Source organism: Sorghum bicolor, chromosome 1 (assembly GCF_000003195.3).
Source record: "Sorghum bicolor cultivar BTx623 chromosome 1, Sorghum_bicolor_NCBIv3, whole genome shotgun sequence".
Taxonomy (NCBI): Eukaryota; Viridiplantae; Streptophyta; class Magnoliopsida; order Poales; family Poaceae; genus Sorghum; species Sorghum bicolor.
Window position 1 is genome coordinate 57,872,108 of NC_012870.2, and position 21,368 is coordinate 57,893,475.

Here is a 21,368-nt window from a genome sequence, read left to right on the forward strand (position 1 = left end):
TGTACAGTGAAGCCCAGCACAAGAAGTAAAGCACTTAAATTACACAGTTTAAGTTGTACAAGTAATAACCCCAGAAACCACATAATACAAAACCAGTGCACTTTAAGAGAAAAAGCCCCCTGTGTTGTATAGCTTGCCGAATGCGGATTACAATTTGCAAACTTGGGGCAAGCGGATGGTTGGCAGTAAGAAATCCAGCATGTGGATGGTTACAATTTATGAGTTGTCTGCTGAAATCCAAAACAAATAGGACCAAAAGCAAACAGAAAAGGAAAAGGAAAAAAACTGTGGGACACTACAAGGGGCCTCCTAGCATATGTACCAACACATGTTCTCGCAAAGCCGCAAGTAACCCCCTTTCTTTTTTTCATCGCCACCCTCGATCGTTAGTCATTTGACACTCATGATAAAAAGGGCCCTCGCATCGCACCACATACAAACAGAGGCGAGCACACAAGTCCCCCAAGCAAGCTAAGTAGCTAAGCTAACCATTACTCTTCATCACTTCATCCTCCCGCACACCACTGCGCATCCGTGCACAGTGGAGAGTTGCCATGGCTCAAGAGCTCCAATTAGAAACGTCCTCTTCCGCCTCTGCCACCACCACCTCGTCGTGTACCACCTCCTGCTGCTCGTCCACTGTCACGGACTCGTCGTCTTCTTCGCCGGCGGCGGCCAATGCCGCGCCCGCGCCACGGAAGCGGCAGGCGGCGGAGGCAGAGGCAGAGGCAGAGGCAGAGGCAGAGGCCGAGGCGGTCGAGGAGGAGGAAGAAGGTTGTGCTGGCAAGACGACGGCGCCGGCGGCGAAGAAGCGGAAGCGGAGCAGCGAGGGGAAGCACCCGACGTACCGGGGCGTGCGGATGCGGGCGTGGGGCAAGTGGGTGTCAGAGATCCGCGAGCCGCGGAAGAAGTCGCGCATATGGCTGGGCACGTTCCCGACCGCCGAGATGGCGGCGCGCGCCCACGACGTCGCCGCGCTCGCCATCAAGGGCCGCGCCGCGACCGCGTACCTCAACTTCCCGGACCTCGCCGGCGTGCTCCCGCGCGCCGCGTCCGCGGCGCCCAAGGACGTCCAGGCCGCCGCCGCATTGGCCGCTGCGTTCACGTCGCCGTCGTCACCATCATCGGAGCCCGGCGACGATGCCGGCGCGCCGGCGGCGCCATGCGACGCACGCGAAGAGCCCGCCGCCGCCGCCAAGGGCGGCGCCGCGCCCGAGGAGACAGCCGCCGAGGAACGGGAACCGGTGCCACTACCACCGCCGGTCTCTCAGCCAGGGACGCCGTCGTCGAGCGGCGTGGAGGAAGAGAGGCAGCTGTTCGACTTGCCGGACCTGCTCCTCGACATCCGGGACGGGTTCGGGTGCTTCCCGCCGATGTGGGCCCCGCTCGACACTGACGTGGAGGAGGTGGTCAATGCGGAGCTGCGCCTCGAGGAGCCGCTGCTTTGGGAGTAGCAGCCAGAGATGCTTGTTGCTTGCGTTACGAGGTCTAAACAAAAACAATAGTAGCAGTGGTATCCCATTTCTTCGTCTTCCTTCTCTTTTCTGTTTCTTTTTCTTTTTTTTACTTTGGAAAAAGCAGCTAGTTCTTTTGTTCTTCTTCTTTTTATTTGGGTTAAATAAGTATAAACATATATAAATGAGAGATATATATATAAGCTGTGTACTTATGAGTGTAAGACGAGTAAGTACCTATCAGTTAATTATTGCATATATACTGCTAGTACCAGTATATGAGTATAGTAATAATGTGATCCAGTGTGTGAATTCGAGCAGTAGTTGACCTTGCTAGATTTTCCTACTTGCTTGTGCTTCCACTATCCCATGTGTGTTGTACCAAATCCCACAATGAAAGGACAAAAAAAGGAATTGCACTGCTGACCAGGAAATGTCTTAAAGTTCTTAACCTCACAGTCAATGGCAATTTTTCTACTATTATAACTGCAGGTAACCCATTAATTACCGTTAACCATTCCAAGTCCAGCATATATATTCCATTCCCTATCATTTTTTCTATCATCATCAACAACAACTGTGCAGTTAACTTATTGCTGTTCAGCAGCAACAACAGCCAACAGGGGGGGCTGTCTCTGAACCCTGATTGGCGTGTTGTTCTGCACCCCATGAGGCCCATGATCATGTGGTGACAAAGTGTTGCATTCCTCATGTGGCTAGCTGCAGCATCTTCGCCTTCCATCAACAACAGTTCCTCTGCAGCAGCAGCAGCTTTGGAAGGCTCCTTTTGCTTCCCCTTCCCCGGAGAGATGCTGATGCCGATGCTCGTGCTACAGGGAGCGTTCGGGGCTTAAAACATCATTTGCAGCGCGGAAAGCTGATGCCCACTCTTACCATGGCTGGGCAGCTGGCTTCTGCTCTGCTCTGCTCTGGGCTCGCCCTGCCCTTCCCTTTCGCTGCAACAGGGCGCTGCCCCTCCCGGCAAGGCAAAAGGCCCCGGCCAGCCAAGCGTGCCTGGCTGGTCGTGCCACGGTGGCGGTGGCGATGGCCACGTCACGTCCGCAGCTGGGTGGCTGGAGCTGGTGATCGATCAGCTGCAGCGCACCACCGCACTGCAGTTTTGACTTTGCGTGGGAGTCAGTACTTGGACGTATACGGCCGGGCGGTTTTGTAGACGAATTTACGTGCGTGTGGACGTGGTGGCGTAGACGAATACAATATACGTGCGGTTTTTGTATAGTAGTACGTGGGAGTATACTCCTACGTCCTACCTGCGGATCGGAGCGCGCGCGTACGTACGCGGACGTGCACACGTCAGGCCGCCACGCGGTCGTTTTCGAGATGTGTGGATCGCGGTCGAGCTGGACACAGTTGTCACTCTACACCGCTGCTGTGCCATTAATTGGGCAGCATTGAACGACTTTAACGAGGGAGGAATGGAGGATGAGCAACGAGTATCTTCGATTGATGTACTGTACTTTGTAGTTGTACTATAGCAATGGAACACGGGTTGCATGGTTTTCGTGCTTTTTCAAGAAGTAAGGCCTTGTTTAGGGGTGTTTGACACTGCTCTACGAACTCTGCTCCACAAACAGGACTGATCTGCTCCACGTTTTTTAGCCAAACAGTTTTAGCTCCACACACTCAGTTCGAGAAAAAAGGTGCAGTTGTGAGAGTACCTCAAGAGGTACTCCACGAACTCCAGTTTTTGGTGGAGCTGCTCCATAGTAGAGTTTGTGGAGCAGAGTTAGTAGAGCAGTGCCAAACACCACCTTAGTTCACTCCAAAAATCAAAAAGTTTTCAAGATTTTCTGTCAAATTGAATCTGCGGCACATGCATAAAATATTAAATATAGACGAAAACAAAAACTAGTTGCACAGTTTAGATGTAAATCGCGAGACGAATCCTAGTTAGTCCATAATTAGATAATATTTGTCAGAAAAAATAAAGTGCTAAAATCCAAAAAAAATTCATATCTAAACAAGGCCAAACCGAGAAGGATCTCTCTCTATATTTTTATAGAGCAACTCTAAAATTGAGGAAAACTAAACTTTTATATCTAGTTAGAGCAAGCACAACGTACAGAGTCCAAAAAAAATTCACAGTATACACGGAGCAAGTAGTCCACATGCATAGGACCCACCACCATTTGTTTAGCCCATTTATAGGCTGCGTAAACTCTAACAATGGCTTACCGTGCCTGTTTAATCAGGCCTTGTTTAGTTCCAAAAAATTTTAAGGAATCGACACTGTAGCACTTTCGTTTGTATTTGACAAATATTGTCTAATTATGGACTAACTAGGTTTAGAAGATTCGTCTCGTCAATTCCGACCAAACTGTGCAATTAGTTTTTATTTTTATTTATATTTAATACTCTATGTATATGTCTAAAGATTCGATGTGATGCAAAAATTTTTGGGAACTAAACAACACTTATCCATTTAATCATTGTTTAGTCCGTTTTAAATACTCATTCACAATGGAAGATACATAATGCAGCCCATATATAGATAAATAAGCATTATATATTATCCCAACCACCTCCTCTTTTGGATCCATTTATGCGTCATTGGATTTCTTCTTCCCCATATCTGGCATCTGATCCCTCTCTGCAGGGGGCAAAGACGTCGTGGGAGAACACTCGTCTTGATTCAGCATAGACACTGCTACAGAGCACCTCTTCGTCATGGGGCTCGTCCCTTTCCTACCGCCTAGCCACCGCATGCCCGCCACCACTAGTGATGTCCTTGGCCACATAACAAGTCATCCCTCTCTGTCCCCGGCCGCAAATTAGATGGGTAATCGCCGAATGGGTATGGATAACTTGCCATGATTAGTGTCCATTGTATTGTGCTTGGTTGAGCTCATGTCAACAGAAAGTATCAAATGCTGCCTTCTGCTAGACCACCCAACTTGTGCATACGTGAACATGTTTGATCTAGTGGTCCTGCTAATCTCTCCCCCCCCCCCCCTCTCTCTCTCTCTCTCCTTCCTGTTGGCTGATCTAGCTGTAGTGACTCACATCCAAGCACAGAGTGGCTACTTGCGTGGGAGTTGTGGCAGGCTACAAGGTGAAATCAAGTCATTTTCCACCTTGTCCATCGCAACATATGTGTATATTGAGTTGTGTTGTGGATGACGGCGGATAAACGACGAATAACACAAGATCAAATCACAATGGAGACGTAAGATTTAACATGGAAAACCCTTCCAATACGAAAGAGAAAAATCACGGGCACCAGCCAGCAAACACTCTTCACTATTATCAAGAGTTGAGTTACAACGCTGTGTGTAGAGGAACCCTAATCTGGGTATATGTAACATACCGCGGGGGGGCAAGCCCCCCGCGCCCCAAGTGACGACGAGGCCATACACCAATGGGCCACTTTTGACGGAGCAAAGCGAAGTCAGAAGTCGGTCTTTATAATGTGCAACTGAGTTTAGAACATATTCAACAAGGTGGATATAATGGCAAGCTAAGGCCTTGTTTAGTTCCTCAAAAATTTTGCAAAATTTTTTAGATTCTCCGTCACATCGAATCTTTAGACGCATGCATGGAGTATTAAATATAAATGGAAATAAAAACTAATTGCACAGTTTGGTCGGAATTGACGAGACGAATCTTTTGAGCCTAGTTAGTCCATAATTAGACAATATTTGTCAAATACAAACAAAAATGATACTATTCCTATTTTGCAAAAAATTTTGGAAGTAAACAAGGCCTAAATAAGCTCTAGGCAGGTGTATGCAAATACATCCAACAAGGTTTGCGTTTAGTTTGGTTGCATGAAAATATAATGCTAGAGTAAAGAAATTGGCAAGTACCGCCCCTTGACAATGGTGCAGCTACCACACGCATGTAATGGGACATGATAATTGAAGGGCAGTTTAAACCATGGCAGAAAGTACTGTTAGCTGATTTGTTGTGAGAGCTGAATGGTTGGCAGATTCAGCTGATAAGATCAAACGAACAATGGTCGGCTGATATTCGTTGACTAAATCTTTTGATGTGGACTAAATCCAAAAGATAGAATAGCGTACCATGTGCGTATTCATCTATTTTAGATGAAAGGCTCAACCGAGCTTTATTAGAAAGTTTAAATTTGAACTCCGATCCATGCACACTATTGGAGTTATCAGTTTTACAAAAAAAAAAAAAACTCGACGGAAGGAGCAGACCGCACCCGAAATTTTTAATTAAGGTCTTGTTTAGTTCACCCAAAAACCAAAAAGTTTTCAAGATTCTCGGTCACATCGAATCTTTCGGCACATGCATGAAGCATTAAATATAGATAAAAATAAAAACTAAGAGAATTTTTACAATGGTTGTTGAAAAATGAACGGCTCACGAGAAGCAATCCGACGGTTAAAAAGGCAGAGGAACCGAGAGGAACCCATTAAAGAGGCACTAAGTGCATACTAAATGCTGGGACCATATGCACCAAGTGCATACTAAAATTAGTGGGATTAATACCTTAAAAAATAGTGTGATAATTGTATTTTCGAATTTGTTTCCTATAATTAAGGGTAGAATGATAAATTTATAATATAAAAATAATATTTAGGCAGGATAGGAAAGACTGAATTAGTATAGTTTGTCGCATGTATTTTGAGATTCGCCGACCCTAGCCACATTGTCGTCTCTCTGTTCTTCCCTCTCACCGAGACTTCCTGTTGAGGCGATGTCGGTTGCCCTGGGCGAGGGCGAGCGCAAGCGCGAGGGTAGGACTACAGTGGCCAGGGCACGCGTTCCGTCCTCACCAGTCCCCCACGAATGGCGGCACCACGTACATCTGGCAATGAGTTGGAGGAGACGAGATCGGGGCTGGCGGTGTCCGTGCTCCCCTTGGCGGCGGCGGCGGCCGACCCCACTGTCGATGCGGGCGGCAAGCTGCGCTCGCGGACGCGTCGGTCCGTGGTGGCGAAGCTGGTGGCGGCATCGCCGTTTCTGGCTCCCGGTCCACATGCTACCTCCCTTCTCATGCTCTGCACCCGCCTTGCCCCACGCCGCCAGCCCGTCTGCAGCAGCCATGGTGGGGATCGACACCGTGGATGAGGATGACCCGCCTGTGTTCGGCGTGCCCGCGATGCACCTACTCCGACTGCGCAGGCTAGGGGCAAGGCCGAGCAGATAGTGGAGGACACGGCCGGCGGCATTGCGGACGTCAGCTATTTAGTTTTTACAGAAATTGTATCTTTATATTACCTTATAGATCATGAAACCACAACAAACAACAAGTATTTGTAGTAGTTTCCTAGTTTAGTAAGCAATATTTGTTGTTGATTCTTCAATAGTTTTAAGTCCTTATACTTAACTGAGACATAGGTTGATAGCCTGTGATACCTCATTTGATAATAATTTGCTAACCTTTATCTGGTTTCAGATGGTTTCTCCATCAGCGCTGTAAAACGATATACTGTCTTTGTGCTTCCGTTATAAACACGGGACCTGGCCCTAAAATTCTAAAAAAATACCTTTAGTTCTAGTTGATGTCTGCTTGTAATGAGCTGCTTTGGCCTGATGCTGATCCATGGCCGAGTGAAGTGAATTGGATTGGATTTTTGCAGAGGCATTAACTTGCTGCATCACCAGTTTCGAAGTATTGTGGCTTAGCTGACAAGGCGCTAACCCAAAATTGGCATCGAAATTTAACAAAGGCAAATAATGGAATAAGAGCCTTCAGCGGCAGTTGCTCAGTCATCCTCCAGATTTCTTCAGTGTAGCAAAGACCTCTGCGAATATTACCACTAAAACTCTTCAACATCTGCCGTGAAAACTCCACCATTATCGATTTTTTAACTGGCTCAACCAAACTCCAATTCTGGCTAGTTTAGCTATCAAGTAACAACAACGAAAGATAGTATTTGTCCGTTCTATACAGCATCATACCATCAATTAGCAGTCGGAGACTATTTCAAGAAAAAGAAAGTCGGAGATGAGAAGCTATGCGTAAAAGCTGAAATGCATTGAACTGAATCTCTTTGCCATTCAAGCAATCACAGACAAGAGAACGTATGGCGATGAGCGGCGAGCGCGGCCAAGGGCAGGCCGCCACCGGCGGCACCGCGCGAGGACGAGGGCAGGCTACGGCGAGCGGCAGCAACGGCGCCACGCGAGGGCGAGGGCACGACGCGATGGCGAGGGCGCGAGGCGGCGGCAATGCGCGATGCCGATGGAGTGTGAGGGCAGGGTAGGATGGGCACGGCGAGGCCTGGGCGAGTGCGTGCGGGTATTGGTGCGCGTGGGCGTGGCGAGGGGTTGTGGCAGGCACAATTACCCTACTAACCTTCTACTCATAAAACTAATTATTACTGATAAATTACTTAGGAACCAAGAGGAACCAAGAAGTACCCCCAACCACTGTAAAAGAGCTCAAAAACTAATTGCACAGTTTAATTGTAAATCGCGAGACGAATCTTTTTATCCTAGTTAGTCTATGATCGGACAATATTTGCCACAAACAAATAAAAGTGCTACAGTAGCCAAAATCTTTTCGCATCTAAATAAGACATAAGAAGATGCAAGGGTCGAGGTCTCAAAAACATCGGCAGATGTAGGCAAGTTTGCTGCAGCAGCAGCCACAGCACTGCTGCAGCAATCGGTACCTCGGACTCTTATTGACACATCCATGAAAACTCTTGCCTGGGCCTTGTTTAGATGCAAATTTTTTTGGATTTCGTTACTGTAGTATTTTCGTTTATTTGTGGCAAATATTGTCCAATCATAGACTAATTAGGATCAAAAGATTCATCTCGCGATTTACAGGCAAACTGTGTAATTAGTTTTTGTTTTCGTCTATATTTAATGCTTCATGCATGTGTCGCAAGATTCGATGTAACGGAGAATCTTGAAAACTTTTCGGTTTTCAGGTTGAACTAAACAAGGCCCTGGTTTCTCCAATTTTTGTTACTCCGATCACGGTTCAAATCCGACCGGTTACACTGCAACACCTGGATTCCGGGGAGAATGCACGTCATCTCAGGGCACTCACAATACAGACTCTATCATAGAGTCTAAAGTTATTTATTACCTCGAACAATGTAGATTTAAAGTCTAAATAAGATTTGAAGTCTTATTTTTTCTATCTCTCTATTCAATAAATATGCTGCTACATTAGCAAAATATTATAAATAGTATGTAATTAATTGTCTTAGACTCTATGATAAAGTCTTACATTGTGAGTGTCATCATGCACGTTTCGACGGTGGGTGAAAACAAGGAAGAAGATAAAGGTTTACCTAAGCGATCGATTTATTACTGTCGCGGCTGGTGAGAGATCGCCGCTACCTCTGACAAATCTCCGTTCCGTTGCATCCAGCGTCCCGTCCTGTTCCGTTCCGTGAATCTCACTAACAGCGATCGGTGATTCGGTCCAGGACGGTAATTGCGGTGACAAAAGCAATTAGGCGATTGTGTTTCTGCCTGTAAACTTGTCTTGTCACATGTTGATTGGTGAGGATATGGATAGATGATAGATCGATCATGACGAGACGAGTCACGTTCTCTTGTTGTGAGGCATACTTCAACAAGGACACGGTTCTCGCGCAGCTGCATTCGCAGCTACTGTAGCTTTATTAGAATCTGCAATGCGTTGCAACAGGTTGACGTGAAAACAGTGTTTCTGCAGACCACACTGATCTATCTTGCGGTGTAAACTAACCAGCTTTTGATTTCGACTTTGCGTGAAATTTACTGCGTTCGGCATTCTGTAAGCGGAATTTTTCTTTATGATTCTGTGAAATTCCTATATTCTAAAGGGGTCCCAAGATAAACATGTTTTCAGAATTTCCGTTTTGCTTTCAGAATCAGAAATGTGTTTACTAATCTTCAATTGAAGGCTAGCTAGATGAAATGTCTTGCCGTTGAAGCTGGGGTTACCTCTTATACCATCTGGTAGTTAAATTCTATTCTGTCATATAGAAGTCAGAAATATTCAGATCAAGGCATCTGCTGCTTGCTAGTAACAATCGGTTATTCAGATCAACTTGTGCTCTGAAGGCGGTTTTTCCCTTAAGAGCACATACCCTCACTTTCTCATCCATTGGATTCGCTTTGAGAAGTGTGGAAACACATATCTCAAAGCAGTTTCGCATTAAGATGTGTGTTTGCACAATTCTCAAAACGAATCTAATGGGTGGAAAAGTGAGGGCACATGCCCTTAAGAGCAAAAATAAACTTTACCCTTGTGTTCTCCTCTTCTCTGAAGGAAGGACAGCATCAGACCTCAATCAATTATTTTTGTCGAAAGAATGCTCTTAACTAACAAGAACAATTATTTAGTAGGAGTAACAAACATATCTTTTTGTTGATTTGTCGGGGGGCGAATTATGTCAGAGCCAACAAACTGCAGGGTACAGAAGTAACATCCACAGTATGTTTGTATAATTTATGCACAGTGCAGCCCATGGTGATGGTGGTACTGCACGTTGATTTCGTCTTTTTGTGAGACGCTGACCTGCTCCGGCCCAATTTCCTTTTTCCACGAGATAATAGCACATGATGAGGTGACATCAACCTGCATTTCATATGGGGATTAACAAGAAAATTGCATGCAGAGCAGTCACACAAAAGCACCTCATCATGGATGCAATTAAAGCAAAAGCGAGAGGCCGGGGAGCCAAAGCAAATCTTTGAACTCGTATTGCTGGTTGCAAAGTTGGTATCACAACCTCATCATGTTGTGTAAACGAAATACTGAAGCTGAGAAAGAAGGTTTAGTAAACGAATATGGATGCTTTTGACAAAAGCAAAATACATATATATACTCGCTAATAAAGCTTAACAGTGCTTATCATACTACGCAGGTAGCAGCATAGGTAATTAGTACTGTTGATAGGCATGCATGTGGTAGCTAGCTAGCTTGCTTGACCATCCTCTGTTTTCAAAGATGGTTTAGAAACGTATGGATCTCAGCCTAATGATGGATATCGCCCAGATGTTCCTACAAGCGCATGATAATCTGTCATTAGTCAAGATCTAGCTAGCGAGGGCTTTGGAAAAGGAGGAAGCAGCAACCGTGGCCAAAGGGTGTTAACAATGACTGGACAACAAACAAAGGGTGCAATTTTTTTTGCTTGACTCTGCTGCTTTCATGGAAAAAGAAAAAAGAAAAAAAAAAGAAAGGAACAACAAGGCCCGGATCAAGAACAAGCTACTGCATGCAATGGGGGTACCCTGTGCTGCTGCTGCGTGTACAAGCAAGGAATAAAGCAAAGGGAAACCACACAGGTTAGCAGACCCCCAACTCGTACACTTGTGTCTCTACTAGACTAGATCAAGATGGATCAACCTTTTGCTGGCCTGCATGTTCGTCACTGGGTGCTGGAGAACAAAACCGGAAACCCCTCTCTGCAAGGCAGCGCGCGCGCGGCATCAGGAGATGGATGGATCATGAGCTCGTGCTCGTCTGATGCAGCAGCAGCAGCAGCAGCCTTGACAGTTGTTTACTGTTGGAACGGGTGCTCATCATATGCAGTGGTATGGACGCCCACGCAGCGGTCAGCTCGATCGCAGATGCTGATCTTTCACTTGCCATGATGAGATGCGTACGTAGCAGCAGCGTGACAGTTCATCTCTCTCACATGTGACGCTTTTGGAAAACCAGGGCCTCCTTTCCCTTGCCTATGCAGCCGTAGCATGGGGAGCTACGAGTCTACGACTACGAGAAATTATGTTTTAGAAGAGGTGGCGATGAAGTGATTAATTAAGCCCATGGTTTCTCCTGAATTACTCAGTAATAATAAGTTGAGGTGGTCTTTAGAGTGTTGCTGGCTGGCATGTTATACTGACACCCATTGGCCATTGCTACTACGTACATTTAGATAAATTCAGATATACACCATCACTACCGGTTAGAAATTTTTCTGACATTTCCAAAAGTATTTTTTAACAAAATTTCCAAATACAGTAGTGCCGTTAGAAATTTTAGCAGTAATTTTCTAACAAAATTTTTCTAGCTTCAATTCCGTGAAAGATATAGCTCTCACGTTAGTGATTTTTTAACAACATTTTAGCTTGTTTGCAAAAAAAAACTGTACTTTTGTTAGAAATTTCTACATTTCCAAATACAGTAGTACCGTATTTTAGTCTCCAAAATTTTCCAAGAGCTTCTGATACGAACATCGCACCAAGAGTAACGAATTTTCCGGATACAGCAGTACGCTGCATTACTTTCGAATCAAAATATTGAGGGCCAGGCTGGTTTCCGCGTGGGTACGGTTGGATTTTTAAATAAATGTATTCCTCATTAATTTAATTGACTATATCTGGTATATATACGTGGTGTATGTGTATTCCTCATTAATTTAATTGACTGTCTGGTACTGTTGGTATATACGTGGTGTACCTGACTACCTGCCAAATCTGTCTACCATGCTACTACTAGCAACATAGTACGTAGTCACGTTTTCTTTTCGACATGATATACTGTAGCAGCATAGGGTTCCCTGTGCCCACCTAACGAGAACACGATGAGAAAGAGGGAGACAGTTCCGTTGCCAAGAGGGCACTGAACTGCCCTGGCCTTGATAACAGTGCCATGCCAACAACCGGCTGTACGAAACGTGCATGACGATGCAGTGGACAACAAGCGTTACAAGCGCAACTAGAAACTGGGCACAGAGCGAGATGACCGGCCGGCAGCCGGCTGCTGGTCCACCCAAGAAATTGACAAAGCAAGAGAACACGCAGCTACGCGCGCGTACCTACTGTATGTGGTGGCGCCACCAAATGAATGTATACGCACCGAAATAATGAAACGCTTGGTCTATATAACCGGCGGTCTTTTATGGGCCAGAATGTTAGAAGTTCGTGTTTAACAATTACAACTAATTCAAATTATTTATCCTTTTGCATATTCATTTTATTTATTTTCTAATATTATACCTATGCACCTATGTCCGGTTATGAATTTATTAGTTACTAGCAAATATGGCTGTGTGTTGTAATGGGAGAGAAAAATTATCAAGCATTTATGCAAAATGTTGACATTGAAGATATATATCAACTTATGTTTTATCCTTTTATAATTTATTTTATGATAATCATAACATCCATAGTATAAGTTAATGCTAACAATAAATAAATAATAATGTCTTACTAAATCTGTATCAAATTGAAATACACCTTGGTATATTTTTCCTTTCTGTGCAAGCACATAATTATATAGCTATAAGTATATCATAACTTTAACTTTTCATAATACACATGTGCTTCTATAACTTAATATCGACCTTTTGTAGCTTTTTTATGCATGATACCAACCGTGTAAATTTTTTGTCAATGTGTCAAGGATTTGTCTGTCCACCAGTAACTGAGAACTCTCTTGAATTTTAAAACGGCAAGATTTCATTAGATAATAATCTATGAAGTTTTAGGTTTATGAAATATTTAGTTGTGCCATAAAACTGGTTTGAAATTTTTATGATTTTTCTATGATTTTGATGAATTTTGCAATATCTCTATTTTTATAAAAAAGAAAAAAAGAAAAGAAAAGAAAAAACAGTCTTGCATGGGTTTGGCCTAACCCACAACGAAGCCGGCCCAACTGCAACCCACTCGGATCTAAAAATTTTGCATTATGAACCTTGATATATTTCAAAAACTATCAAGGTCCTCTCACTAATATCTTTACATATAGAATCCCATATTTCTTTCTGTTCTATTCCTTACTCTTAATCTGTTGGCAACGAGACCCATACCGAGCCGGGCCTGATTTGGGGAGGAAGAGGTGGAAGAAAGGAAGAGACGAAAGAAAAAATATGGCAGAAATTTTGTCTTTTTATTATTAGATATAAACTTATACATTTTCATCATCTATGGTCATATTTGGATCCTATGGTCTAAATTTAGCAATTAATTAAACTTTAGACTATTTTAGTTCTTGAGACTCCAAACAAGCAGATTTCTTGGGTATTCTCACCTACAAAAAGTCTAATCCTCCGTTCGCAAAAAAAAGTCTAATCCAAGGTTCAAAATATAGCTCACAGGGAACTTATAAAATGCTTCAACGAGCTACAGTTTTGCTTTTAACTTTGTGATCCTTTATGGCTTGGAAGCTTTTGATAATTTCACTCAGTAAGTATTCCCGCTTAATAAACATGGAGCTTATTCGTTTGAGTTTTTCTTGCTATTCAGTAGTGTTTTTCTCTTTCAGCCATAGCTTTTCAGACAAATGAACATGCTTGATCAAGCTGTAAATTGTCACACAAGTGAAGAGGCTCATAATCAAGCTGTATTTTGAAGAGAACCGAGCATAGGTGGCTAGCGGTGTGGGTACACATGCAGGCAGTGCGAGTTCAATTCTTAGGAATTACACTCGTATCTCTCACTTGAGGTTGTTCCCTAAGGCTGGGTTTAGTTTGTAATTTTTTTTTGGATTTCGACACTGTAGCACTTTTGTTTTTATTTGACAAACATTGTTCAATCATAGAGTAACTAGACTTAAAAGATTCGTCTCGCGATTTACAGATGAACTGTGCAATTAGTTTTTGTTTTTATATATATTGAATACACCATGTATGTGCCGTAAGATTGAAGAAGCTTGAAAAGTTTTGCGAACTAAACAAGACCTAAATAATACCTTCTCATATGTGGAGACACGAATGGAGTGCCCACCGCTTATGGTAACATAGATGATCCCGACGATCTCTAAGGGCGCGGTCTTCAGATTTAGATATAGTTGTAGGTTTGTCTGCGCGCAAGTGGTGTGTACCTAGATGAGATGTATAAAAAAAGTTGCATTTGAAGACTGTAAATACTGAATCAGTAAATCAAATATCCAATTATTCTACCGAATCACGGAATCACCACCTCACTGAATCCTCAAACTCAACTGAATCAGTGATCACCGAATCAAATATACGTTTTGACATGTGCATAATATAAACTAGGAGAATACCCTACATGTTGCGAGAATGCGTTTGGATTACACTGCATGATGACATAGATAAACAAAATACTTATTTGTTTCACTGACATGGATATTGCAATTGTATGGCTAATGGATTTTAGCTGTGTGTAATAATACATTGCTTAGTTCCCAACTTGTTTGCTTGGGCTTATCAGCCGAATCTGTCAGCCATTCAGCAGTATTTTTCTTTTACAATAAATCAACCAAAAGTACTTTCTGCCATGACTAGTAAACTTTAATGCAAATGATAGTAGATTGCTGAGGTAGACACCTTGCATGTTAAGAGAAATGCTGAGGTGGACACTTTGTAATTTAAGAGAAATAGATAGTAGAGTTGATAGTGGACTGCTGAAGAACACGTCTTGCATATCAAGAGAAATAGATAGTGGAATTTTGCTTTATAAGAGTTATAGATAAGATAAGATTTGCAATAGTAGTAGTAGAAGAAGAAGAAGATACCAAGCAGGATGTCTGGGCCGTGGTCCTTTCCAGCCACGTACGGCCCAGCCACCTGCCACAGCCCACAAGCCCACAACAGAGAACTCTCAAATCGAAACCCAGGACCCAGGAGAAGTCCATTACGTGTTCCAATCCCGGTGGCGTAGCGTAGAACATAGCATCCCCCGGTAGCGTAACCGCAGCGCTCGCAAGCAAACTCATCTGTCTTCTCTCTACGCTTTCCCCTTCGTCTCCGTCGAGAGGAAGGAAGCCAGAGCTGGTCCGGGCGCCGCGCCACGCCGCGAGCGGAAGGAGAAGGGGGCGACGATGCAGGTGAAGCAGAAGGTCTACGAGCTCTACAAGGGCACAGTGGAGCGGGTCACGGCCCCGCGCACCGTCTCCGCGTTCCTCGAGAAGGGCGTCCTCTCCGTCCCCGAGTTCATCCTCGCCGGCGACAACCTCGTCGCCAAGTGCCCCACCTGGTCCTGGTGTGTTCTCCGCTCGCTCTGCCTCCCTCTTAACTGATTTGGGTTGTTGCTGATTGGTTGGTTGACTTGATCTGGTGTGTGTGTCGTGCGCTCGCAGGGAAGCGGGCGATCCAAGCAAGAGGAAGCCGTATCTCCCCGCCGATAAGCAGTTCCTCGTCACCCGTAATGGTATGCTGCTACCGAACTGAGTCCTGTCTGCGCAAGTTGAGTATTGTGAATGCTGCATTATTGGTGGGTAGAATTGGACAATTCTTAGGTTTCTTTTCCGAAACCTGATGCAGTGGATGAGATCAAGCATGCTAGTTTAGCAAAAATCCTGGAGTAGTTGAAGCATAAACACCGGGAAATAGAGGAAATTAGAGGGAATTCATTCATGCCATCAGACTACTGAATTTACTAGTTTACTGTTTAAAGCTTGTAGCTTTCGAATATCTCACTCATTGAAAGTTCATGAATTCCCAGTGCCCTGTTTAAGACGTGCCATCTCGGTTGAGGAAGAGTATGATGCAGCTGGAGCCGAGGTGGTTCTGGATGACGATGAGGATGGCGAAGGCTGGCTTGCAACACATGGGGTGCAAGGTTAATATCCTTATAAGTGCTGCTTTGTTTCCACTCACTGAAATATACGATCTTAACTGTTTTTTTTTTGGGTCCATTGATTATGTTAGCATCAAAGCGAGAAGAGGAGGAAGACATTCCCTCTATGGATACATTGGATATAGGGAGATCTGATGGAATAAAGTCTATCCCCTCTTACTTTAGCGGTGGTAAGGACGAAGAGGAAGAGGAAGATATACCTGACATGGACACTTATGAAGACACAGGGAATAATTTGGTAGGAAAGATCACAATTCCCTATCTTAAACAGGGCTAAGTGAAGCTGACAAAGTTACTGATACCAGCTTTGCCTTTCTGTTCTAAATTCAGGCTGCTGCTGAGCCATCATACTTCGTCGCAGAAGAACCGGAAGATGACAACATCCTTCATACCAGAACATATGATGTTAGCATAACGTAAGATCTTTTATTGCCTACAGGATAGGGTCAATTCTCCTTTTCAGGGTTGGGTCCAACCGTACACTAGTTTTCTGATTGGTGTATTGTGGCAGACATCTTAATGTTCTGTTCTGTACCAGCCAAGTTTTGTGTTTCGAATAGCTGTGTCTTTTGACGCCTGCATACATTATACAAACTGCATGCTTATTGCATGATGAGTTGATTGGCAAGCATGACGCTCATCTGATTTGCAACCAAAAGTTTCTAAGTTCTAGCTAGTTAGTGTTTGCTTCCTGAAAGTGCAGTTGTTGTTTCTAAGATGAGATTGGCTAATTAATACGTTTGTGTGAAAAGCAGTTCTTACTTCTTGTGAACCACACTTGAATTAGAAAACATGTAATTAATGATCCTATTGCAGGTATGACAAATACTACCAAACCCCACGCGTCTGGCTGACTGGATATGATGAGGTAATTTTGTACATAACAAGTGCTTCTTGCATATAGTTACTGTGGTCTTGTTGCAGCCTGACTTGATTAATTTTTATTTCTTTTTGCCATTGTAGTCAAGAATGCCACTAAAGCCTGAACTTGTGTTTGAAGATATCAGCCAAGACCACGCGCGAAAAACGGTAATTTCATTTTGTTTCCTTTTATTCTTTTGATTCTCTGATATACTCAACGGAATGCACGGGTAGGACAAACTTTACCATATATTGAATTAAACCTTACGACATATGTTTCGTGTTGAGAGTTGAGCTATATAGATTGATCAGAAAAAGGAAACAATTTGGTGTCACGGGTTACAGGATATACAATTGTATATTCTTTTTTGGAACTAAATGTAGTTCATCTTTTCATTTTGCAATGTGTCATATTAAAATTTATATCCGCGGGAGGATTCACGTTCACAGCCACACCTCTATCCCTGCCTGCTAATGGCCCAGTAACGCGTGTTGATGCCTTGACGGTGGCCTGGTGACAGTTTCCCGTTCTCTTCTCTTCTCTTCTCTTGCATGGACTCGCTGCATGCCGTTGGCGATATCTCAACGTGGTTTTGCATGTTCTGGTTGGCTGGCCCATTATGCTAAGCACTTGTGCATATGATCTATGCGCTGTGAAATGTAATATGGCTGTTGTTCCTGGCCACAACAAATCTTCTCTGCTCGACTTGCGATCTACAGCAGCATGAATGCAAACCACCACTTCATCCTTGTGCACAATTGTCAAGATGTGTGTTGGAGTTTCATAAAAAAAGATGTGTGTTGGAGCATGTGCACAGCAGGCGCAGCGAAGCGTGCCAACCTGCCTTGTAGTGGTTAGACAGTGGTGGAATCCGTCACATTATAGCCTCCTGGTTTCTGCATCCTCCCTTTCTCGCCAAGAAAATTTGAAGGGGGCACTGCAGGACTATGTGCATACAAACATATATGGATGAACATGTGTTGCCTTTTTGTTTCCTCACTGATAAGGGTGCTCCTCACATGGCTCTGTATGCAGTCCAGTCCATTACTACTAGCCCATTCCAGGATTGTGCTGAAGGTTTGTTGCCAGGAGCAAACTCCAGTGCCAAATGACCGAATCATGTCTTGCTGCAGTAAAATCCTGTGACATGAGCTGTCACGTTCTGATCTAGGTTCCTGCCAAATGTGCGAATCTCTTCTCCCTTCTTTAAAAAACTACATAAGTAGTTCGTTCGCCTTGCTTGAAGCTGTAATGCAGATATCCATACAGTCGCTGTGCTCGGGCATCGCCATTACTGTGATATCTTGTGCTCATGGGCTCAGAGCTCATGGATCATTGAAGGCCCTTCCTCTATTTGCCTTTTTCTTTTCTTTTCTTTTCTTTTCAACCCGTTTACATTAGCGATTGTGAGTTGGAACTTAATTTAGCTAATAGAAGCAGTGAAACACTCACCGCTTTCACGTCATGCTCTGCCGCTGGTGCTAGGAGAGGAAGAAGATAGGTTCTTCCATCATAGGACCATATCCATATAGTTGCTTCATGCATTTGAAGGCTTTATTTATAGACTACCTATGTAATGTCATTCAAGATGATTATTTAGTGTCAGAAGCAGGTCCCATTTTTCTCTTAGGCCTTGTTTAGTTCCAAAATTTTTTAGGAAATCGACATTGTAGCACTTTCGTTTGTATTTGACAAATATTGTCCAATCATGGACTAACTAGGCTCAAAAGATTCGTCTTATCAATACCGATCAAACTGTGCAATTAGTTTTTATTTTTGTCTATATTTAATACTCCATGCATGTGTCTAAATATTTGATGTGACGGGGAATCTAAAAAATTTTGCAAAATTTTTTGGGAACTAAACAAGGCCTTACACCAGCGAAACAGTGAAGTTTTTTCTTCTATAATGGCCAATGCGCTAAGATACTACAATGTATATTGCACAGGTGACTATTGAAGACCATCCTCACTTATTGGCTGGAAAGCATGCTTCAGTGCACCCGTGCAAACATGCAGCTGTGATGAAAAAGATCATCGACGTTCCAATGTCGGGTGGAGTGGAACCAGAAGTTGACAAGTAATAATAGTCTTTTATTACGCATCACCCCTATTTTGACCAGTTTTTAACTTCTGGCTCCTCTTGTGAATAGGTACCTTTTCATATTTCTGAAATTCATAGCGACAGTCATACCAACTATCGAGTATGATTACACAATGGACGTCGACCTCGGCAGTACAAGCTGATTATTGATTGGTTGAAGCCTGAAGGTAAAGCATGAAGCTCTTGTCATCTGATGATAGTTTACTTCCCACGTCATACATAGCAGAAAAACGTGCTCAGATTTGCTTGTCAAAGAGCCCGAGTCATTCTACAGAGTGTAACACTTTGTGAAATTTGTACGATTTTCCACCCTGTTTGTGCACTGGCGTTCATAGCAGTTGCTTGTTTGCTTTGTCATTTTTCTCAGGGAAACGAAGCACCCTACAGAAGGCACGCACAGGAAGGCTGAATTTGCCTGTTTGTGGCTGAATATCTGTGCATCTGTGTTGGTGCCTTGGATTGGTTTGCATTTGTGAACAAACTCTGAAAGCTCAAAGGCAAGACCCCACCTTGTACATTCTAACGCTGTCAGCTTGTGTATCCATTCATATAAAACCCATAAATCTGTTCGGCGTGCGTGGGACCATAAATCTTGCAAGTGCAATGCATCACTTACTCGAGTGAGGACAGTAGATAGCAGTAGAATGAATTTTCTGTTTTGATGACTTCGCAACGTGTTGATCCAATGGACGCCACCCCCGATGGAGTCGGCGCGCAGCAAAAAGGTAACCGAAAAGGATCCCGACGGACGTCCATGGTCCATCTCCTCGGCGCGCGATGCGAGAGCCGCGCGCGCCGTTGGATCGATCGGTCGTCTCGTCCGCTGCCCTGGCGAGCTCAGCAGCTCTGCGCGCGTGGCTCGCGGGGAGCGAGGCGTCGCTTTTGGCCGCGGTGTTTCGCCCGTACGACGCCGCAAGCGCGCACCGGCCGCGTGCCGCGCCGGTTGCCGCTCGTTAGTTGCCGCCGATCCAGGCCGGGCCGCGTGCGGTGAACGAGAGCGATGAGAAAACGTTTGATAGTACCTACTCCAAACATGTGCCGGGTCAATTCCTAGGTACTGTGGGGTTGAGAAGCGAGTGAACGAGCGTCGTACAGGTCGGCGCACCTGTGTCCAAAGGGGTTGGTTGTTCGGATTTGATCGGGCGATGGATCGAGCTAGTGGCTGTGGTAACCTTGTCCAGTTGCAGCGGTAATACGTGTGCAGTGTTCAGTACTGCAGCTGGATGCTAAGAGCAACTTCAACAATTTGCTAAAGGGCTTTGGTATCTTTTTTTTTTTTGGTAAAAAGAAAAAAAAAAGCAACTCCAACAGTTTGGTAGAGGGGGTTGGCATCTTTGACAAATTGGTAAAAATCAGCCCTCCATGCGCATATATGCGCGTGACTCGTCCATGCGGATCCATGATCTTTGCCGCCACCTTCTCCCTGGCTCGACACGACTCCTCATATGCTCTTGTACTGAATACTGTTGTTGCTCTGCTCGATCCATGAATGCCTGCTCCTTGTGATGTGACATGTAGAATACTCCCTCCGTTTTAAAAAAAAACTGTCGTTCTCGCTTTCTGAGAAACTAGTTTGATTAAATATATATTAAAAAGTATTAATCCTTATGGTAAGATCTTTCAATTTAGTTTTTAATAAATTTATTTGGAGATATAAATATTGTACATATTTTCTATAAATCTAGTCAAACTTTCGACACGAAAATTCGAAATGACAGTTATTTTGGGACGGAGTGAGTAATTTTCTACTCTACTTGTATCGACAAAGATTTGCTCTAATGGAAAATGCTCATACTAGTTGCTTGCCGTCTAGCATCATACAAAAATCTAATATATGTTGCAACAGCTGATAAATTCAGATAGCATACATGTTAAAACAGGATAAAAATGTTCATTAAACTTGAGATTGTGGGCATACGAAGGAACACGCGCACAAAGAAAGTTCCCGCGAGAAAATACCAGGTTGTGGGCTCAATTTTGATTTTGCTAAGTAAATTATGACAAACTATTGGAGATTAATCTTTTTTTCTTTGGCATAACATTTGGGGAGTTGTCAAACTCCATGGTTCGTGAAAAAAAATCCCAAACTATTGGAGTTGCTCTTCCGTCCCAAAAAAGTGATATTTTTTAATTTTAGATATTGTGTTTGACCGCTCGTCTTATTCAAAATATTTCTATAAATTATAAAATAAATAAATAATTATTAAAGTATACTTAACGATAAAAATAAGTCATAACAAAATAGACGATATTTAGACAAAAATTTTGAATAGAACGTATGGTCAAACAAGATGTCTAAAAGTAAAAAACGACACTTTTGTTTAGAGACAGAGTGAGTGCTTTACTGGTAGTACCTAGGCCATGTTTAGTTCATTCAAAAACAAAAAACTTTTCAAGATTCTCCATCACATCAAATCTGGCGGCACATGTATGAAGCATTAAATATAGATAAAAATAAAAACTAATTGCACAGTTTGTCTGTAAATCGCGAGACGAATCTTTTAAGCCTAGTT

General features: G+C 43.6%; 2 protein-coding genes across 2 annotated transcripts; both read left to right on the top strand.

Annotated features, from left to right (window-relative positions):
- LOC8055649 (ethylene-responsive transcription factor ERF034) lies at positions 214 to 1,880 on the top strand. The gene has a single exon (XM_002464887.2). The coding sequence runs from the start codon at positions 555 to 557 to the stop codon at positions 1,452 to 1,454; it is 900 nt and encodes a 299-aa protein (XP_002464932.2). The 5' UTR covers positions 214 to 554; the 3' UTR covers positions 1,455 to 1,880.
- LOC110431628 (autophagy-related protein 3) lies at positions 14,985 to 19,520 on the top strand. The gene is made up of 10 exons (XM_021450810.1): positions 14,985 to 15,293; positions 15,391 to 15,461; positions 15,756 to 15,872; positions 15,962 to 16,128; positions 16,221 to 16,306; positions 16,707 to 16,758; positions 16,854 to 16,919; positions 18,701 to 18,831; positions 18,905 to 19,022; positions 19,223 to 19,520. The coding sequence occupies exons 1-9, from the start codon at positions 15,133 to 15,135 to the stop codon at positions 18,996 to 18,998; spliced, it is 945 nt and encodes a 314-aa protein (XP_021306485.1). The 5' UTR covers positions 14,985 to 15,132; the 3' UTR covers positions 18,999 to 19,022; positions 19,223 to 19,520.